The following is an 18,169-nucleotide window of genomic DNA, read 5'->3' as shown; positions in this document are numbered from 1 at the left end:
CTTCGGGTCTGCGGTTGTAGACGTGAACATCACATCCAGAATTTCGCAGCGAAAACAATGCTGGCTACTGGTTACGACCAGGCATTCTCAAACACACGAATCACGCCAAGAAAAACACCGTCCACACGAACGTTCTTGCCAGCACCACGCCGCAAACAACGTTTCGCGTCGGGAAACGCACTGCTCGCGCGGCGGAGTGCAACCTCAAATATGGCGTCGCCGCCGCCACGCGGTCCAAGCCCCTGTGAATACACCCTATACAAAAGTGTCAAGTTGTTTCCTTTTTTCGTAGTGTACTTTTCTTCGCTGACGATCCGTGAAATAACAAACTGAACTACAAAAAAAACAATACATGGGCGGTGTTAATCGTTTTCAACCCTTTGTTCTTTGTTCAACCCTTTGGTGCAGCGTCATTTTTGACACTCTGGTCTGGCCGTATAGGCAAACTTGTTGTGACCGTTTAGTGTCCTTTTTATGTGGAAATTCCGTTATGAGTGGCATATTTGCTTGTATTGTCACGTTCGCGCGATATTTGCAGTTCAAGAAATTAGACCCCATGCAAAATGAGTCCTTTGATATAGGCATCAAAAGAAGCCTGAAGCATGCTGGAAAATATTCTTTTGAAGGTAAATTGTGCTTTTTATGATCACAGAGACGTACACAGGAAAACTACATACAATTTCACGAGTAGAAGGCGCCGTCTTCTCGTGAAAGTGTACGTTTTTTCCTGTGCCTGTCTCTGTGATCATAACAAGAACAACTTACCTTCAAAAGCTTACACCAACTAGCCCGACATAAAGCTTTTCAAAATATTACATGTGCTGGTCACACAGTCAGCGTGTACTTTCTGTATTTATTGAGTCGCCTGTTTGCATCACTATTGTCTGCCAGACATGTTAGTCACTTGGGCATTACTCTAGCGTGCACACCAGCATTGCACGAGTAGACATGCTTCATCTTCACACGAAGGAGTAAGACTCTAGGAAAGATGAGGATGAAGACTAGGGTGACATGACAGCGCTCGTTCTGTCACCCTCATCTTTTGCGCAGTCTTTGTGCGCCATGAATCAACCAGCCAGCAACCAAGTCCTATTAAGCCCTTAATCTTCCCTCTTGTTATATTTCGTATGTACTGTATTACGGAGCCATAGACACATCAGCTTGTCAACATCAATTAAGGAGGAGGTGCTCAAGCAAGGAACAAGGTTTGGGTGGAGGCCGATCGCGGAACCAGAGGACTCTGAAGCTGGTGAGCTGACGAGGACTGGAGATGGGCCCGCGGATCCTGTGTACCAGTGGTTCCAGACGAGCGAGTTGGCTTGCAGAGAACCGGGCTCGGTTCGACACCTGGCCGCGGTTGGTGGCCACGGCCCAGGATGGATCACCACACCTGCCACGCAGGGCGTGGTGCTGCCTGTGCTGCTCTGTCCGAGGAGTACTTTCATTTGGGGGCCAGTGCTCAGCTGCAACCTGGAACAACGATGACCCGTGACACCCATCGCTGAATGCTGCTTCTCGAGTTGGTGAGAGCATTTCCGTTTTTCTCTTCGCTTGAACTGGAATTACCTTGACCCTTGTGTCCTTGTTTGGTGCTCAGTTTCCCTTTCGCCGTTGCCATTGTAGTGTGGCAAATACAACTCATTCTGTTCCCTTTCTCCCGAGTTCACTCCTGCAAGGCCAAGCGACTCTACATCAGCAATTAATTTTTCCCGAAAGGTTAGAGTGCCAAGCACCATACACTTAGCTGTTTGGCATGGAAAGACCCAGCATTGAAACGACAGCAGGTAAAATCTTGCAGCGCTGCAGAATTTCACCGACATGGCTGTCTGCAGTGATGTGCAGGGATGTCGCGCCATCTTGTAGTAGGTTTCAGGGGATATAAAATTTGCTTGTGCCTGCTTTAGACTGGCCCTTGAGACTTCGAATTGCTTGTGTGCTTGACTTCTGTGCAGAATTGTCATTTGTTGCAACTGCTCCCGCCCTTACGTTTTGCCTTCACCTTTGGCTCTATCAGGTATGGCTGCTCTTAATCCTCAAGTCCTGTGGATTTGAGGTGTACTCACGGTGTACTCTGCCTTTTTACAGGTTTGTATTACACTTGTCTCTGTCTCAGTTCTTTCAGTTCAGCTCACCACCACCATTTGCTGTCCTAGAGATTGCATAAATATTGTTGATTTCAAATTATTTCCAACTAGCGGTTGGCTACTGTTATTGCATCTTTGGGTGTCATAATGCTGTGAAAATTGTTAAAAATTGAACCTTGGTGTCACTCCGTTTTTATTCGCAGAGAGCTTGTGTCAATTATGTGCTTTACGTTTGCGCACCAAAGGCTTCACATAAAAAAACCAAAGCTTCATAATAACTAATGGGTCGTTCCACGTGAAACGTCCCGGCCCAAAATCAGCCACCGCCAATTTCATTGGGAAAATTTTTTCTAATTGCCGATTAAGTGTAGGAGGTCTGCATGGAGTATTTTCGTAGGAAAAATTTTTTACGTCGTCTGAGGGCTCCTCGAAATTTCTGCAAATGCACAAAATGTGTTTGAAGATAATAAATTTTATATAAAAAGTGAATTTATGTAGAATGACGAAAGATATTTTAGAACATTCCGCTTGTATTTTTCTTTGATGTGGGACCATGACTGAAGCCGTGTAAGAATATTTGGCGTTGTATGAGCGAAGTAATAATGCAAGAAATGGCGCTTTTTCAGGGCTCTTTCGCAAAGTCACCATAAAGCTTAAGTCACAATATTCACATCGTGCGTTGATATGGTCCTTGAGTGTCTACAAGAAATAATTGAAGTCAATTAAAGAGTGTATTTTTCAGGCAGAGCGCTTACAAAAATGCAAAAAAATGCATTTTTGCCAAACCTAGCGCCTAAAAAAAGCACCAAGGTCATCGAGATAAAATTACATGAGATGGCTCATTATATGCATCAGCACTTTAGCTTCTAATTCAGAAAATTTCTTTCAAGTAAATTTTGCTTGGGGCGAGAAAAAAATTTTTGCAGTTCACAATGAGCCACACTTGTGTCCTTTGTGGAACTGTGTCCCCAACTTGAAACGCGAACGTGCCGCCAACGTTTTTTGTGGCACGCATGTGCACACCTGGCTCTCTGCTAAACGAAGATGGTTTGTGTCGTTTGACATTACAAAAAACACCGTAAATGGCAAACACCAGTCCACCACTTGTTATATTTGGGTTTTCGCACACTCGCAAGAACAGAGCGAGTGTTTTGTAGTTATCAGCAAGATTAACCTGCCCCTGTCTGATGCGGAGAGAGGAGCATCACAGAGTCATTTTTTCCTGCCCACCGCACTTCACCTGTCCCGGAGAAATTCACCGCAGGATACCTCTCACTGCAAACATAAAATTTTTTGCCACTTGTTTATTTTGCCTTCCGTTTTTTTACCGACAGATGTTGGTGCTTTACCAGTTGAATGGTCAGCATCAAAGAAAGCTGCCTAGTTCATTTTTTTTTTACCTGAATTTGTGAGGAGCTTGAGTAGGACGCAATGGCAACACAAAGTGCTGAAAGCGTAGCTGCTCCGAAGTAATGTAATTGTTGCGCTCCTTTGACTGGTATTGCCATTACGAATTGGGAACCACGTTGTGCCCTTGTTTATTGGAGTTTTGAGTCTGGAACCCAGATTATTTTTATTACGTTGATGTTTTCAGCCTACGCATACAGGTCCTTTTGGGTTTGAACGCGATCTTCAAAAGATCTCTGGAGACTTGCGCTTGCTGCCGGACTTTTTTAAGTGTGCTGCCAACGTCGTCACATCACTTTTGCCGCGTGAAGTGGCTCAGAAATTCCATTCTGCCGACAGTTTATGGTCGTCCTCGTGGTAGCAGTGATTCACGAAGTTCTTTTGGATTGTTATTGCAAAGCTCCGTCAGACTAATGATGAATTTATTTTAGTTAAGGCAGATCTTATTTCTGTATTCAAGCACTGCGCTCTGAAATATATGAGCAGCAACTCTACGCAGTGAGTGTGCGAAAACGAAAAAAAAGTGGTGGACTGGAAGAGAATGGCCGCGGGCGTTGATAACACCGTGCGATAGCGGTGTTGGTGAAGCAAGCTTTGCTGGATGGAGTATAGCCGTTTACGTTGTGTTTTTTTGTAACGTCAAGCGACACAAACCATCTTCGTATAGCAGAGAGCCAGGTTTGCACATGCGTGCCACAAAAAAGGCCGGTGGCGCGTACGCGTTCCGAGTTAGGGACACAGTTCCATAGAGGACACAAGTGTGGCTCATTGTGAAATTTAAAACTTTTTTTCTCGTGTCAAACAAAATTTATTCGAAAGAAATTGTCTCAATTAAAAGCTGAAGTGCTGATGCGTAAATGAGCCATCTCATGTAATTTCACCTTGAGGGCCTTGGTGCTTTTTAGGTCTGAATTTTGGCAAAAACGCATTTTGTTGCATCTTTGTAAATGCTTTGCCTAAAAAGTATGCTCTCTAATCGACCTTAATTATTTTTAGTAGACACTGAAGGACCATGTCAACGCATGGTGGGAATATTGCGGCCTAAGTTTTTGTGGTGCCTTTGTGAAAAATTTCTGAAAACATGCCTTTTCTTGCATTTTTATTTCGCTAATACAACACCGAAAATTCTTACACGGCTTCAGTCATGATCCCACATCAAAGGACAATGCAAGCGGAGTGTTTTAGAATATTTGTCATTCTAGATAGTTTCACTCTTTATTTAAAATTTATTCTCTGCAACCACATTTTGCAAATGTGCAGAAATTTTAAGGAGCCCTCAGACAGCGGGGAAAAAATTTTCCATGAATTTGGCTGTGGTCGATTTTTGGGCTGGGACGTTTCGCGTTGAATGACCCTAAGTGAATTTTTTCAGCAACATGAAAATTAAATGGTAGCATAAGCTTTTGTGTCATTTATGCGTCCTAAATGGTAATAAAACTAATTAACTTTTTAAGAGTGGCTATAGCTAAGAAGTTTTGAGTTCATCGTAGAGGCTGACTGGGAACATGTAATGCAGCAGTTTGCAAGAAATTATTTTGTGTACTTGATTTCACTATGCTTTAGATCAGTGGTTCTCAGCCATGACTGCCCCGGGGACCCCTTTCGGTCTTCCGAAAGTGATGGGGGACCCTACGATGGAGCATACGTTGATCGGTGTCATAATGTCAAACAATTTGCGCCTGCAGCTCGCGTCACCCACAGACTTATCCAATGCCCGCCTTTTCTGCTTGACGTTAATGACTATGCGGGCCATAATGTCAAACAATTTTCTCTTGAATTTAAATTCTTCTAAACACCTATACGCTGCCTTTTCTAGGTCTGTATTTTTGCTTCTCATAGCTAGTGAGTTGTGCAAAAATCAGATGTTCAAATATCTGCTACGGGGAGAAACTAAACGTACATGTAATGCGACGAAGCCACCTTTTTTGAATTGCAAGCCGGTACTGGCAAAATCGAGAAAAAGAATGGCGGGGGGAAAGTTTCGAGGGAGGCTTTGCGGACCCCTCAAATGCTTTCGCGGACCCCCTGAAGTCCACGGAGCCCCATTTGAGAATCACTGCTTTAGATAAAATTATATACCCATACTTATATACTTACATACTTATATACTTACTTACTTATATACTTACATACTTATATACTTACATACATACTTATATACCACCCGCCGCGGTGGCTCAGTGGCTAAGGCGTTGCGCTGCTGAGCACGAGGTCGCGGGTTCGATTCCCAGCCGCGGCGGCCGCTTTTCTAATGGAGGCGAAAAGCAAAAACGCCTGTGTGTACGAGATTTCGGCGCACGTTAAAGATCCCCAGGTGGTCAAAATTAATCCGGAGCCCTCCACTACGGCGCGCCTCATCGCCTGCGTTGCGTCGGCGCGTTAAACCCTAAAATCAATCAAATCAACTTATATACCCATACTTATATATACTTATAAACCCATTGTTATAAGCAAATGCATATGAATGATAGTACCACTGTGGCTACATGCTTTGTATTTCATTCAACTGTCATCAACTTTTTCTCATAGAAAAAACTTGTGCAGTTATTTGATATCCAGTGTATTTTGGGATACTCAACACCATCGTGCGTTGTCATCGTCAGTTACAAAGCTAATTTTACCAAATTTTTAACTGATCAGGTAGGAGAGAGTAAACCGACCTTTTGTGAATGTAATTACCTTTTTTTTTTTCTAAAAAATCCAATATTTGTAGTTTTCATCTTTCCTCTGCGTTACATGAGATGCCCGTCATGTTGTACCGACACATGCACGTGCATATGAAGTGATGGAGATTGCAAGATGGGGAGCTAACAGGAGACAAACTTGGGGGACCAGCCGCAACCCGAGCAACAACGGTGATCTTTGGCATGCCTGAGACAGTTGGTGAGAGAGAAGCAGTGTGAGAGGAAAGTTGATTTGACAAGAGCGAGTTTGCAAAAGACAAACCAGGTGTTGCTGCAGGTGCTTTTCAGAGGAGCCAATCGGGGAAAGAGAAGCCATGTGTCAATATTTTTTTTTTTTTTGCATTTCAGAAAGGGCGTGGGGGAGGGTTGGACGGTGCTAGATTGTGCTGCTGCAGTACTTCGAGTGGTGCTTTGGGAGACATTATTAAGGACATGGGTGGTACAGGAAGTCCAGTGCTCTTATCACTACACGCCCAGGTAGTGCGATAAAAAAAATTAACACGTCCAAGGGCAGTGCCTGCAACAATAAGTGTTCTTGAGGGAAGTATGGGGCTTAGGAAGTGGACATCTGTTGGTGAAGAACATTAGGCTGATATTGTTGCAAGGGGGGCTCTTGGATGTGTTTTTTTATATCACCCTGCCTGTGCATGTCATGCTGCGATGCCACACTAGTCATGTACTGTCCTACTTGCCTTCCTGCTGATGTCTCCCAAAGCCTCACCGGAAGTCCTGCGGTGTCACGATCCAGTGCCTTCCGCTCCCCGCCCCCTTTCCTCACTGAAAAGAACTACAGTTAAACCTCGTTATAACGAAATTGAAGGGGCGCCGCGATTTGCTCGTTATAGCCAATATTTCGTTATAGCCGTAGCCGACATTTACTGCAAATATTATGCATTGTAGTTACCTAAAACCATCCTAAAACAAAAAGCGGGCGAAATAGCATCTTGCCGCACGGCGGTAGTCAGTAAAATAAACACATTCCGGGGGTAAAAAGGAAAAGTCACGAACCTACTTTATTGCAGTTCAAAACTCGTATTTCAAACAGACTTGGTTACGAAGAAGTCCGTAATTGGACGTTGATGCACCTTCCTGATGCGAGCGATGGCTCGCTCAGCAGCGGCCGCTATATTCACGCCATCTTCGCCGCCCTCGTGCGCGCCGAAGTAGCGGCGCAGCACGTCCACCGCATCTATATAGTGCCTCCGACGCCGTCCTCAGCGCTTCCTTTCACGCCACGTGCAACAACGCTGACGATGGACTCTCGGTTGCTCCCGATGGTGGACAGCGTACTCGTCCACACGTCAAAGTCTCTTGCCACCTTACCACAGAGTGCACCTTACCTTACTTCGCGCCCGATGCGACGGCTTTTATCATAGCCGTCTTCTGTTCAAGCGTGATAGTCTTTCGCTTTCGCTTCCCGCCTGTCGCACTCGCGTTGTTGGAATCACGCGGGCAGTACGACGATAAAGACTGCCAAAACCCACGCACACACAACTACGCAGCGACGTCGGCGATACGAACAGGGGAGGAGGGGGGAGAAGAAGGCGACGCAACCGCGCGCGCCGTGTGCATTGGGGCTCTTCTCGGACTCACCGCGGATAGTCCGCGGGTAGTCCGAGGATTCCCCAAAGCCATAGGGATACATGGGAAAATCGAACGTCGGACTGCTTCTCGGGGAGCCCGCGGTGAGTCCGAGACTGTAAATCGAAGGGCCCCATTGCCTGCATGCCGTGCGCAGCGAGAGGAGGGTGGGAATGGCTTCGCGGGCGCAGCGTCCGCACGGTGCGCCATCCAGCTTCGCGCGCGTGGCGGGAGTTTTGAACTGCTAATACAGTTGTCGCGTCGCGCACTGTCTCAAATCCGCGTTGCGCACTGTTGTAAAATTAGCTCAAAATTTGATTTCTCGACGAAATTTGTTCGTTGTATCCCGTAACGGGCAAATTTTACCTCGTTAAAACGAGGTTTTAAATACATTGGCTTCTATGGGGACTTTCAAGGGGAATTACGATTTGCTCGTTATATCCATTATTTCGTTATAGCCCGTCTCGTTATAACGAGGTTTAACTGTATTTCGACACGACTTCCCTTTCGCCGACTGTCTCCCCTCAAAAGTACATCCAGCAACACCTGATTTCTCTTCTGCTAAGTCACTCATGTCAGATCAACTCTTCTTTCACACTTTGTGTCTGTCTCGCCGAGGCAACGTATCCCTTAATAAGGCATCCCGAAACTGACTGTTGTTTTCTGGGCTGATGCTGCTCATATTTGGTCTCCTAAAAAGTAGGTCCGTGTGTGCTTGGTATGTACAGACATAAAGCAGGTGAAGGAATCCTGAACTACTATAAATATGTCAAAACTTTCATACGACAGCTGTAGAAACCCTAACGAGGATTTGAATATTCAGACAGATTTGATCAGCGGACAGAGCTTCCTCAAGGCAATATTAGACTAAAATAACGCCGAGCACGGCAAACACTAGTTTGAAAAAGTTTTTTTTCCCCCTCCGGTTTTGTGAGCAGTGTAACCGACATAAATGAAAACATGCAAAGCAGTTATTCTCTACAGCACAAAGGCAAAGGAGACAGGGAGAGGGTAAAATGGGGGACAGAAGAAAAGGAGGACTGGTCAGCCTTAACTGCAGAAGTTGACAAATGAAGCAATAGAAGAGCGGAAACTTGAAGGGAAGAGTGCAACAACGCGTGCTCGGAGGGCTCAGATTGGTGCGAGGGGCCAAATATGGCCTACCGTCGCAACAAAATCGAAGTAAAATTATCAGGCTAGGTCGAAGTTGTTCCAGACAGAGCTCACTATGTGCAGTGTGGCTTCTGTCTTTACTTGCGGCAACTTTTGCTATGCGTAATGCACATCTGATATTATTTTTAAACATTTTTGTGGGCCACAGCACAGGAAGAAGCCGTTTTCCTCCCTTCAACGACCAGGGCAGTAGTCTACTACTGAAGTGTTAAGTCTAGAAGTGAACACATGCCCAGAAAACGCTAGGAAAACGCCTAAAAGGACGTGGAGGAGAAGCGCCAGCGTGCCAACTCTAATGTAGGAGGGCCGGAAGAAGACTCTTGTCTGTCGACATTTTTAGTGCTAGCCCATATTGCGTCTCTCATGCCAATGCCTCAGTGAGGAATTAGAAAATATTCTGTGTTGCTTGCGTATTTCCGGCTTGGAAGGGAGCCGAGTGAGTACCCAAAGGCTAGTTCTTTCAAACTAAAAGCTGTATTCAGTATATGCTGCATACTGCAAGCTGTATACTGCAAGTGTTATTGCTTGCTTGCTGCGGAAACAGTGCTGACGTTGTCATCTGTCTGCTTACAGCAATTCAGCGTTTTTCACAAACTTGTGATCCAGTTCCACTGCTAATATTGCTAAATGAAAGTAGTGTGAAAGTAAGGACCCTGATAATGAAGCAACTGTTAATACACCGTGAAAATACGAGGAACGTAACAATTATCACATTGCATTTGTGAAGCTGGAGCCCTGTGGGGCTTTTTCCTTATGGCCTCCTCTATACCCCTTTGTTGGTCCCCCACACCTTGTTACTTTCTATGTCACAGTGATATTCACATTTTTTTATCATTAGATGCAAGACGGGTGGATACACTGTCCTGCGGCCTGTTTTGCCAAATGAAAGTGGTGTCGAAGCCTTCAGAGGAGCACTGGTAAGTATAGCAGTAATTACTTCTAATGAAATCACTTCGCAGGAGCTTTGAAAAAACTGAGTGTTGCTTGTGTGTGCGGTTTTAGGATTTTTAGAAAAACGGTTGTGTGAGCGACATTGCTTCAATTTCTTGGAACCATTCCTAGTCTTCAAAAATCATCTATCGATTTCTCTATAATCTCGCTCCGAATAATCATCTAAAAAAAAACCTAAAAAGCAGACAAAAAAGGCGTATTGTGAGGTACTAGGTACCAACCTTCAAAACAACTACGTGGTTTGTTAACCACGCCACCACTGCGACACCGTGACATACCTGCTAAATTTCCCATACGAACCCTGGCATCAATGAATATCTTGATGTGTGGGTAGTTATTGTATTGTTAAACTATTTTGTCAGCGATAACGCTCGTTTCTCACCAAAGGGTCTTCCAGATCGGCCCTGTCATGCTAATACTACAAGCAATTAGGTTAAAGCTCCCTTATTCAACTCATAAAAAGCTTTCACACAGTCGCGATTTCAACAACTTAAGCCAACGTAGTCATGAATAAAATGAACCACCAGAAAAACAGTTGTCTTTAGTAAGTTTTCTAAGAAAAATAGCTTGGTTGAATTTGTGTCATGGCAGCCGATTAAAGCTAGAGTTAAAAGGTAATTATTTTTCTGTGAGCGAAACGGTGCTTCCCACTATTAAAACCTGTCCCCAACATCCAAACGCTCGAGACGGTCCGAAAATCCAGAAGCTGCTGTATGCATTGCGATGCTCGATAAGTCACTACTTCTGGCGTTGACGCTGATATCTTCCAAGGATAGACTTCGGAATATGGCACGCAGACGGGACGGTAACTTTCTTTTTACCGCAGAAAGTCGACCAATTTTTGGGGTCTAACAAAACGTTTTTGTGTAAACATATTGACTAGGAACATACTACATCAGGTCAAAATCCAGATTATTCGATGCCCTTTCCAAAAAGAGCAGATGAGCAAATTAACAAAATCAGTTTTTGTGCAAATGTTGAAAATATAGATAAAAAAGAAGTTGTGTATACCAATTCGCCAATAGTTTTAAAATGTTTGGGGTATAATTCTTGCCACACATTCCAAAAACACATCCTAGAAAAAAATTTAGTTGCCCGGTACAATTTGTCAGATATGAAAAAAATGTTACCATGCCCTCGTTCTGCAGTGAAGCCCTACCTCGGTTTCAAAATGTGCAATTTCGGATAGTTTTCTGAAAAAAATCTGGTGGTTTGGCATTATTAGAGGCACTAATTTGTCCCCACATGATGTAGAAACATCTTGTCAATGGTTGACTTCGCATTGATGGTCAGCTAAAAATTCGGGATGGGACAAAAACTGCTTGGGGCTGAACTCGTTCACTGTCAGTTTACTATCACGCACCTGTTGAAGCTTTCACTTGCTGGTTATTATAACCTTTTGGCTCGCTTTTCTAACCCTGCTTTCAGGAATGAGGTGCAATGCACTGGAACAGTGCCCAGCTAGCTATCCCCGACTAGCTGTCGCGTGACAAATGAAAAAGGCGTTCAGCTTCATGAGCCTCCTGCATTGCAGCTCCACCTACCATTTTCGAGAACAAACAATACCAAACTTGTTGCAGACTCTGTCAGAATACCTAGTTCTACTGAGGAACAAGTCTAGACCTCGGAAAATATCCTCGTACAGAATCAAAACTGAAGCCAATTTGAAGCTCTCTCTCCTTGTCTTAACTGATGTCCGATGACTTGAGGTTATCTATTGACTTTCAGCTGGAACTGTTATTGCACAAGTAAGGCATGGGTGAAGTGAAATCACAAACGGCATGCATTTTTCGAGGAACAGTAGTGGGCGACTAAGGCGTTATGGCAAATCGGGTTGAAGTTCTGTAACTGTGTAGAAGTGCCAAATATGAATTGTGCAATGCAGAAATGAAACGAATTACTGGAAAAGGGCTGACAATGCTAAGTGCACTTGTCAGACATGCGGAGACCTTCACAAATACTTTTTGACTGAAAACAGCTACCCGTTCTCTCATCCAAAGCTCACTAGTGAATAGCTGGTGTCATTTTCTTGTAGTTCTCACCTTTAAAAGCTGTCGGATTGCAAGGCTGATGACATCATTTGATACTTGACTTTCTGGGAGCCTTTTGATAAAAAAAATCTAATGGTTATGCTGCGTAACCACAAGTGACATCGTTTTTTGCCTAGCGTAGAAGCCACGGCACCTATCGAAAAAACGCATGCTGCTCAACCCTCAGAAAACACCATCAGAAATCTCAGTGTAGCCAGAGCAGGAAAATTAGAACTGATTTTAAAACGGCAGTGCCTAGACTAACCAGTAGGATGCGTTAGGTGCAAGAGAAATTACAACATGGATATTGACAATACAGTCTACGCTCGTTACAGCGGATCCGGCAACAGCGGACTTTCGGTTACAACAGACCATTTCTGTTGGTTTGTCTGGTCCCCATGCATTTAAATGGAGTCCGCTCCGCTCACAACGGACCCAGCTAGAGCAGACTATCGGCTACAACAGACTAAATTTTAGGCGAAAATTGTTTCGACTGAAAGTTTATAGTGGACTTCCGTGATGCCGGCACCCAATGTGCTTTTTCTTTATTTTTGCAAGAAAACTTATGTCTGGCAACATTGCTGGCAGCCGGGTCACTCGTGCAGCCAAGCCAAGCCAGTGCCAGTGGCTTTTTTTTGTGCAACTAGCGGCATGAGTGGCAGAGTAGCTAATTTCACTGTCGGATAAATTAAGCGTAATTAACGCTGTTGAACATGGGGAAAAACAGGCCAACATCGCCAGAAGTACAGGCCTGTCTAAGCAGACAGTCCGCTCTACCGTCAAGAACAAGGCCGCTGCCGATAAACGCGACTCCGGTGAGATTGAAAACAGGGCTATCGAATACTCAAAGTGGTGCACTCAAAGGCGAGTCTGCCCTCGTCAGTTTTTTTATGTAATAAAATACTCAGGTTCAGTGAAGTTCGGCTTTTATTATTCCCACGCATGCATCGTTCCCATTACGTTCGGTGAAAAAGGTAAGAAATGTCTCAAGTAGGGGGGTTGTTCCCCATCCATTGTGTGCAATCTGCCAGTAACCGTGCACAGTCCAACTGGTCTAACTTTCGATTTTACAGCTGACCGTCATCAGATTATTTTATTACAGCTGTTTCAATGACCAGACTAAAATCGCTAAAAATGTGGAAGCTGCCTTGAGGGAACGTCAGGCAGCAATCCGATTTGTTTGACGAACGGTTTCGGGAAAACCTGCCTCCTCGTGAGGGAATTTAAGAGATCCTAGCTAATGTCGGTGGCCACGACTGATGTTTTGTAGCTGGTTAATAATTGCGCCTAGTTATATTCTTGCTTTATTTGCTCAGCTTATCATGCGTCTTTACACTCTTGACCACATGCGCTAAAGTGCCGGGGCTAAGCTCTGGAAACGGTGTTTACGCGATTCTTTGCCCTCGCGCGAACACTGTGCAGAGGTGTTGCAGGCGTTTAGAAAGACCAAAGTGTATGTACTATGCATATGCAATATCGGTCAAAGTACCCACTTTAGGGCTCGTACTCCCCCCCCCCCCCCCCCCTCTTCCCGTTGGATACTGCATACTTCGGCTACAGCGGACGTTTTTTTCCGGATTCAGAGGGTCCGTTGTAACGGGCGTAGACTGTATACAGCATTGATCACCGGTGATTGGTGCTTTATATTGCCGATTTTGTGATATTCGAGTTGTTTCTCATGCACCCCAGTGGTTAGTCTAGGCACTGAAACTTTAAAATTGGTTTGAATTTTCCCGCCTAGGCAACCTTGAGATTTTCTGAAACGTTTTTGCAAGCTGAGGTGTGTATGTTTTCTCAGAAGAGAGCGTAGCTGCTGCGCTTGACAAAAAACTCCCAAGCATTTCCCCGAGGGTGAACAGGGTTAAGTGCGAATGCACGGGGTGATGCTATGAGGGGGAGTAAAGTTAAAATCCGTTGGCATTCGCCCGTGAGCGCGCGCGAGCCGACCCACGGAGGTCTGGCAGTTTATCGCTGCATATATCGGGGGGTACGCCGCGCCGAGCGCGCCGAGCCAGGTGGCTGAGAGAGGAGGCGAGCGCAAGGGGAGAGGGACAGCGGCGCACAGCAGCTGCAGCCGAGCGAGGGGGAGAGGAGAGAGTGTGACGTCACGGTGGAGAGAGAGGCGCGCGGCAGCTGCTGGGGAGAGGAGGCGCGCTGTGACGTCATACCATGACGTCACAGCGCGAGGAGCGGTGCGGGGAGCGGCGCGCACCCGCGCAGCCACGGCGAGGAGGCGGATCGAGCGCGGTCACGTGGTGAAGTGACGTCACCGCGCCGTTGCTACCGACGCTCCTCTCCGCTCCACGCTGTTGCTAGGGAGAGGAGGACTGCGGACGCCGCCGCCGGCGGTGGGAGGTTTGGGGTCGCTTATAAAATGCATTCGCACTTAAAAGCATCCGGCTTGTGGTCATGCTGCATTACCATAAATTTTCTTGATCAAAAGTCTCCCAGCAAGTCAAATACCAAATCGTGTTGCCAGCTTTGCAATCCGAGGGCGGTGAGAGATGATAATTACCTGGGAATGACACCAGCTTTCCACTACTGAGCTTTGGTTCGGAGAAAGGGTCGTTTTATTTTCCGAAAGGCGTTGCGCTGCTGAGCACGAGGTCGCGAGTTCGATTCCCGGACGCGGCGGCCGCTTTTCTGATGGAGGCGAAAAGCAAAAACGCCCGTGTGTGCGAGATTTCGGCGCACGATAAAGATCCCCAGGTGGTCAAAATTAATCCGGAGCCCTCCACTGCGACGCGCCTCATCGCCTGCGTTGCGTCGGCGCGTTAAACCCTACAATCAATCAATTTATTTTCCGAAAGCTTATTTCTGAAGGTTCCCCGCATGTGTATCAAGTGGACCTGGCATTTTCAGCCACTTTCCAGCAGTTTACATTCTGTTTGTGTGTTGCAAGCTTCAGCTTCATATTTCGTGCTATTACGCAGTTACCCAACTTCAAGCCGATTTTCCATAGCACCCCCGTCGCCCTCTACTATTCCCCGAAAAAAGAACGCCTTTCGTGATATCGCTTCACGCATGCCCTACTTTTGCGATAACAGCTTCAGCTGAACAGCAAAAAATAACACCAAGTCATCGGATATCAGTTCAGACAAGGAGAGATTTCCAATCAGCCTTGAACACTGCAGCTGTTCACTGGGCAGTTTTGTTAGTACGAGGCTATTTTTGGAGGTCTAGTGTTGCTTCTTACTGGAACTGTCTATTCTGGCAGTCTCCAAAAGGCCTCACATAGTGTCTTTTTGAAAATGTGAGGCAGCACACTTTTCATCGCGCGAAAGCTTGCTGGGTACAATTCTAGTGCATCGCAACTTATTCCTGCAAGCAGGGCTACCATAGCGAGTCAGAAGATGACAATAAACTGCAAGTGAAAGTTCTGGTAGATAATTAATGATCAGAATGTCAACAAAAATGCACCACTGAGTTTGGTTTTCAATTCCAAGCGGATTTCTCTGCATCTCTTGCTTGCTGTAGTCAATAATAAGATGTTTTTACATCACGCGGGGACTAAGTTGGGCCCCTAATAATGTCAAACCATTTCAGAGAACCATCCAAAATTGTGTATTTTGGAATGAATGTTTGCCTTCACCACGAGACGCGGGCACCACGCGTGCAAGCACCACGCAGGCACCACGGGGACAAATTAATTTGCAGTACTGAATTTTTTCTTGGACAGGCTTTTTGAATGTGAACCTTCAAAATGTGTATTCTAAATTTTTTACACTGTTGACTGTTTGTTATACACATCTTTTTTTTTTTTCATTTTTCTTTACGTTGACAAAAATTTTGTTTTGGATTTTTTTGCAATCATTATTTATCCAAACATTATACAGCTGGTGCTAGAAAGGGCGTTGAATCATCCGCATTTTTCGCCGCTGCACTATGTGCCTAACCAACACATTTAGCAAAAAAAAAATGTTTTCTGGTCAATTTTCTGCGGTAACAAAAGAGTTGAGATCAACTCTTGTGTCAGCTTTACTGCCTCACTCTCAATTTGTGCAGAGAAGCCCCTTTAGTGCATGAGAAGTTTGAGAATAAAAAATTGGACATCCAAAGTCAATAAATTGGGATAGGGAAACTAATTATTGTGGCATATCCCGTCAAGGCTGTAGTGTCAGCTTTACTGCATTGCTCACAGCTCGTGCAGAAAAGCCCATCCAGTGCACCAGAAACTTGGGAAGAAGATTTGTGCAAAATTTAATTATATGAGAAGTTAAAATATAAGGGCACGGAAACTAAATGCGTTGACGTTAATTCAAGGAGACAAGTGGTTTAAAATTTTATTTTTTTGTGGCCACTAAGAGCATGAAGAAACCGAGGCACATAACAAGGCAGTGGTGCCCTTTGTACTGACAACTTTGGTTCCTTTTCCATCAGTATTAAGTGTGACTTGGATAACTATAACTGTAAGCATTATTTAGTGCTTCATGCTTTCACTTAAGCTAACAACTGTTGAAGGAAAACACTATACGGGGTGCAGACATTCCATGCAGAGTAGAAAATATAGTCAGTCTTATTCAATAGCTCAAAAAAAGTGTGAAAGTTAATCAGTAAAGCATAGATTGGTTCAGGCAAATTGCTATCAAGCCTAAAAGCAAAAGAAAACGCAAGAAGCAGCACAGCCAGCGGTTTTGGCTCAGGGAATGGGGGCGTGATCTATGATGTGTCGTTCTCATATGGAGAAGTCGATATCCTATTTGTCTCTTGGCAATGAGGCTTTTGGCATGTACCCACTCATTGCGAATCATGCAAGGACAAGCCTTTCTTGGGCCAAGTTTGACTTCAGGAAAGAAGCTAAAGCACTGATTTGGGAGCTCTTGGATGTTTGTTATATCAGGAACAAGAGCACAGTGAACCTGTATGGCAATGAACTTGAATACTTAGAAACTTCGCTATGATTCCTCAATTACCATTGTGCACCCTACTATTAAAGGGTGTTATTTGAGACGATGCATTCAATACACTTAGTTGCAAGCAAGTGCTTGTCCTATCATCTTCTTTGTCATGTGCTCTGGACTTGACTTTTTTAAAACTATGTACCAACTTGACTAATGCTTTTTATTTTTACTGAACAGGTTGAGTTGGACTTTGTCCCCCTCCTGTGTTTTGCAGTATGGAGCATGCCCTTTGTGCAGCAGGTGTCTCAGCGCACTTACTGCTTTGCTACTCGTGCTGTTTTTATGCTTTACATAGATATTTTCATACCATCAGAAGCGGGAAGTAGCAGCCTTTTGCACTCCTAAATTCGTAGTCTCCCTCCCTGGAGCTGTAAGATCCTCTTTACGGATGCAGTAAATGCTGAAGCCTTTGCTTTCTGGGGTGTCCATATGTAACTTGATGCATTATACAATGTTCCTGCATACAAAACGTTTCATAACAAAAGGAGAACGACGAAGCAAGGAAATGTAATGGCAAGAGGTGTGTTCCTCGCCCTCTTTTTTGTCAAGCACTGGGCAGCTAGTCTGTTGTTGATGATTTTACTGTGCCGGCTACTATTTTACTCTGCTTTTGTCTTATCGTTCTATTTCTTTTCATTGATATTTCTGGCAGGTCCAAGACAAGGCCAGGTCCGAGACGGGAGGACCCGAGAAAGCCTTGCAGCGCTTGTGCACGGCCTGTGAAGATTTCTGGATTGACTTCATGGACTTCTTTTGTAAGAAGTCTGCCTTAGAAAAACAGCAAGCGGGAAAGAAGCCGTTAAAAATTATTGCAATTTATTTTCACACCACTTTAACCTTGCAACAGCAGGTATGCAGAGCTGGTTAACACAAAACTTGTTGTGGTGATTCAATATCATTCCTGTTAGTTTAGCAAACCTTTATTGTGACAAGCCATAGCAAACAGTGAAACATGCTTTGTGTATCTCTTATTTTTAAGCTATTTGCTGTTTATTTTGTGATTTAAAACAGCTGTGATACCCTAAGCAGGCTTTTCGTTCAAATATGTATCACATTCGTCTTTAATAAAATAGTTTTCAATTACTTTTGGTTTGCTTTGCTGTACTTGTATGAAACAGCTCATGAAGCGGGCATGCATGTGGGCTAAAATTGTAGTTATGTGAGCTAAGTTAATGTTTTCCCATACCTGCCAGGTTTCCCGAATTTGATGGTTTTGTACGATTGTACGAGCAAAACAAAAACCTTCTGAAAAATATCCCTGTTTGCTCAATCTTTCTCCAAGTATGGCCTCATTGCGCCGGAGCTACCTGACAATGCAATGCAATCCTACACAACGTGACATCGTTATCAGTGACGAG

The 18,169-nt window shown here is 44.7% G+C and overlaps 1 protein-coding gene across 1 annotated transcript; it reads left to right on the top strand.

The window, feature by feature from the left end:
• The first annotated feature begins 927 nt into the window (after positions 1-927).
• On the top strand, positions 928-17,884 carry LOC144178306 (uncharacterized). The gene is made up of 4 exons (XM_077706060.1): positions 928-1,523; positions 2,015-2,085; positions 9,768-9,846; positions 17,464-17,884. Exons 1-4 carry the CDS (start codon positions 1,506-1,508, stop codon positions 17,677-17,679), a joined length of 384 nt encoding a protein of 127 aa, XP_077562186.1. The 5' UTR covers positions 928-1,505; the 3' UTR covers positions 17,680-17,884.
• Positions 17,885-18,169: the final 285 nt, after the last annotated feature.

This window comes from Haemaphysalis longicornis, unplaced genomic scaffold (genome assembly GCF_048455015.1).
Source record: "Haemaphysalis longicornis isolate Haplotype H1 unplaced genomic scaffold, Haemaphysalis longicornis Haplotype H1 scaffold_1, whole genome shotgun sequence".
Classification (NCBI taxonomy): domain Eukaryota; kingdom Metazoa; phylum Arthropoda; class Arachnida; order Ixodida; family Ixodidae; genus Haemaphysalis; species Haemaphysalis longicornis.
The sequence above is the reverse complement of the archived record's forward strand: the minus strand, read 5'-3'. Positions and strand labels throughout refer to the sequence as shown.

What these genes read in the sequence shown, in the direction of transcription:
- LOC144178306 (XM_077706060.1), top strand. An exon ending in TGTACTCTGCCTTTTTACAG is followed by an intron (nt 2,086 to 9,767) that starts GTTTGTATTACA and finishes TTTTATCATTAG; the next exon opens with ATGCAAGACGGGTGGATACA. An exon ending in AAGCCTTCAGAGGAGCACTG is followed by an intron (nt 9,847 to 17,463) that starts GTAAGTATAGCA and finishes TATTTCTGGCAG; the next exon opens with GTCCAAGACAAGGCCAGGTC.